Here is a 3,518-nt window from a genome sequence, read left to right as displayed (position 1 = left end):
CTTCCGGCCTTGCTTGATACTGCCGAGATTCGCGTTGAAGTCTCGCGTTACTACAACATAGTATCGGTGCTTATTTTTTTACTGAGGTACATCACCATGGTAACTTGTACTGGCGGTCAGTCCGTCGTTTTTTTTTTTTGTTTTTTGTTTTTTTAAGTCTTTATTAACCATCCTCAGAGCATTAACATAATACAAACAAAAAAAAAAGGAAGAAAAACTAAACAATAAATAAATAAAAGGATAAATTAAAGTCTGTCAGTTCATCAGTCAGTCACTGACAGAATGTCATGACCTCACAAAGTTGTAACAAAAAATCAAACGAGGCAAGATTCTTTATTCTGGTTCCGGAGTCTATTAAGTACAACTGCAAACTCAGACAGAGAGACAAAAGCTTGAATCGATATTCTGAAATTGTCGAGATTCAGGAGATACAAAAACCAAGATGTTTAAAAGGAATATTAAAGCTGAATTAAAGGGCATCGCCGAGCTGCCCGATTCTTCCATGAACTCGGCTGAAGACTGCATGGTCAGAGGACAGAAACGGAAGGTCTCTGATGATGACGAGGGCTGTTTTAGACCAGCAAAGGAAATTAAATTTTTTCACCACGTGCTCAATGATGAGGAGCAAGCATCCTCCTCCGTGGAAAAAAGTAAAGGTAGGCTCATTTACTGAGAAAGCATTAGATTAAATATACAGATGGACATCTAGGTTTCAGATATTTGTGTCTGTCTAGTTTGGACTACTGCAATGGCAGAAGATTGTTCCAACAGAAACTCACTGGAACAAAGCAGATTTCATTTACTCACACTAATATATATATATATATAAAATCAAAGAAGTTACTGAGGCATTCTGTTTTTCGGTAAAATGGTGTAACAAATTTATTCTTGTAGAAAATGTACTTGACCAGTGTATACTCATTTAGAATTTGATGCCTTCTAAATGCCTCCAGTCCTGATGTTGAGCCCCTTTCTCACCACTGTATTGCTGTCATTTACAGATCCAAAACCCAAGAGGTTTGTAAAGCAGCTCAAATTTGAAGTAAGGAGCGTCGTTCAGTTGCGTGATCCTTCCATGAACTTGGCTGAAGACTGCATGGTCAGAGGACAGAAACGCAAGGTCTCAGACGATGACGAGGGCTGTTTTAGACCAGCAAAGGAGAGGAAACTTTTTCACCACGTGCTCAATGATGAGCAGCACGTTGAGGAGGAAGATAAGTGCATGTTTTTCATTGAAATTTCAGAGAGCTCCACTGATTCAAAAGAAAAGGTGTGCAAGAGGAAAGCCACAGGTGATGGAAAAGCATCACCAGCAAAGAAACAGAAGAGCCTGGACCAGGAGGAGAGCAAATGCAGCGCCGAAGAATTAGAGGCTGCAAAAATCTGTAAGTAGAAAGCAACTTTGCTTCTATGTTAAGGTGAAGAATATAATTAATATTTAGGGTACAGGACAGAATAATTTCTGTTATAGCTGTACTAAAATAAAATCTGTGTCTGTCTGTTCAGGTGAATTTAAAGCCAAGTACGTGGAGCTGCACAAGCTTGGAAAAGGAGGGTGTGGAACAGTGTTTGCCGGCTACAGGAAAGAAGACAATTTTCCAGTAAGTATTTTCAGGTATTTTCAGATATAAGAGCACATGACTGCATAGATTCTGTCCTTTCAGTGTTTTTTCTTTTCATGCTAAAATGTCCACGTGTCTTGTTGCATGATTGTGAAATGGTCAGTCGAAGCTGACTCTAAAAGGGTGTCAGTCCCCACAGTCCCATGTTAAAATGTCTGACTTTACAGTGGATATAAATGTGTTTACAGCCTCGTACAAAACAAATAACTGTTTTGGTTTATCTAATTTCCACCTCTATCACAACTGTACAGGTAGTTAATTTTTATACAATTTAAAGTTTGTTAAATTTTCATATTCTTGAGACTGTGGCTGCTTTCAGTGAGTGAAATGTAAATTAATATTAGTGAGGTAGAAATCTGGAGCTTTAAATGCTAACCAATGCCCTGTTTGTTGTGTCTTTTAGGTCGCTATCAAACACATTCCAGAGATGAATGTCCCCTGCAAAGTAAAGGTAAGTATGCAATGCTTAAATCTCAATCAATCAATCAATCAAATATACTTTATTGTCCCCACAGGAAAATTTGACTTGGACATCGTACAAAAAATCTATTATACATCTTTGCGCTGTGGAACGTCTGTTCCTCATCATCCACTTTGTTGCCATTTTTCAGGCTGAGAACGGGAAGCAAATCCCCATGGAAGTGGCTGCCATGCTCAAACTTGCAGCTGGAACACCAGGATCATCAGCTACCGTGTCCTTGCTGGACTGGTTCGATTTGAGCAAGGAGCTGATCCTGGTGATGGAGAGACCTGTCCCTGCTGTGGACTTAGATAAATACATAGAGGAATATGCAGATACTATAACAGAGGAGACAGCCAAGGTAAGTTTCCTGGAAGAGCCTTATACTGTACAGCATTGAATCAAAGCACAGAGTATAACAGAAATGTTAATGCACTGACTAATCGTAATTTATCATCTTTCCCAGGTCATTCTAAAACAAGTGATTGAGGCGGCAAAAGAACTCGAGGATAAAAACGTCTTTCACCGGGACATCAAGACTGACAATATTCTGATTGAGACCGGCTCCATTGTGCCTCGTGTTCGCCTCATTGACTTTGGAGTGAGCTGCTTTTGTAACAAACACTCACGGTACACCGTTTTTGCTGGTAAGATATTTTGTTCCTGCTCTTCACAGATGCACCAATCTGGGCCTTTTTGTTTTTCACTCCTTAAAAATGCATATAATGCCAACATTCTGTAAGCTTTCATTCTTATATCAGAACAAGAGTTGAAATAAGGGCCAACCTAACAAAAGAAATTGTAATTGTGTATGTTTTTAGGCACACCTGCTTACTTCCCTCCAGAGTGGACGATCCACGAGTCCTATAGGCCTGGACCCACCACAGTGTGGCAGCTGGGAGCGGTGTTGTATAAAACAGTCCATGCAGGAGCCTTCTTTGATACACTATATGTCCTTGAAGGGAGCTTAGAAATTAGCGCGAGGCTGTCTGAAAGTAAGAAAAGTTCACACTTCAACATTCACTTATCACTTGGATCACTGGAACTGTTGTCTTCATCTCTCTCTTCTTCTTTCATTGCAGACTGCCAGGGTTTCTTGAAAATGTGTTTCAACCTGGACCCCAAAAGACGCCCGAAACTGAAGGACCTCCTGCGTCATCGATGGTTCAGATGAACTGTCACAAACACACACTCACACAAAATGCTTTTAACAGAAAAAGATTGATGCTATTTAATTGGACTATTCTAAATTTCATCCACATTGCCCAGTAGCAGTGAAAAGTTGAAACTTTTGACTGGTACTTCACATCAATCTTTATTTTCCGTCCTGGAATTCCTGTAACCCCCCCAGCCGTCCAGGGAAAGGGGGATCTCTCTTTGAATTGCCTTTCCCGAGGTTTCTTCCTATCAGTCAGGGGAGTTTTTCCTCGTCTTCA

General features: G+C 40.2%; 1 protein-coding gene across 1 annotated transcript; it reads left to right on the top strand.

The window, feature by feature from the left end:
* Positions 1-442: 442 nt before the first annotated feature.
* LOC115784399 (serine/threonine-protein kinase pim-1-like) lies at positions 443-3,256 on the top strand. Its single transcript, XM_030735627.1, has 8 exons — positions 443-656; positions 1,245-1,344; positions 1,484-1,601; positions 2,026-2,073; positions 2,234-2,443; positions 2,549-2,729; positions 2,904-3,077; positions 3,165-3,256. Exons 1-8 carry the CDS (start codon positions 443-445, stop codon positions 3,254-3,256), a joined length of 1,137 nt encoding a protein of 378 aa, XP_030591487.1.
* The last annotated feature ends 262 nt before the right edge of the window (positions 3,257-3,518 follow it).

The sequence above is a fragment of the Archocentrus centrarchus genome, chromosome 8 (genome assembly GCF_007364275.1).
Source record: "Archocentrus centrarchus isolate MPI-CPG fArcCen1 chromosome 8, fArcCen1, whole genome shotgun sequence".
Classification (NCBI taxonomy): Eukaryota; Metazoa; Chordata; class Actinopteri; order Cichliformes; family Cichlidae; genus Archocentrus; species Archocentrus centrarchus.
The sequence above is the reverse complement of the archived record's forward strand: the minus strand, read 5'-3'. Positions and strand labels throughout refer to the sequence as shown.

Excerpts from the sequence above, each read along its gene's own strand:
- LOC115784399 (XM_030735627.1), top strand. The coding sequence starts at position 443 with ATGTTTAAAAGGAATATTAAAGCTGAATTAAAGGGCATCGCCGAGCTG. Across the intron at positions 2,074-2,233 it reads ATGTCCCCTGCAAAGTAAAG|GCTGAGAACGGGAAGCAAAT; the intron begins GTAAGTATGCAA and ends GCCATTTTTCAG. Across the intron at positions 2,730-2,903 it reads ACGGTACACCGTTTTTGCTG|GCACACCTGCTTACTTCCCT; the intron begins GTAAGATATTTT and ends GTATGTTTTTAG.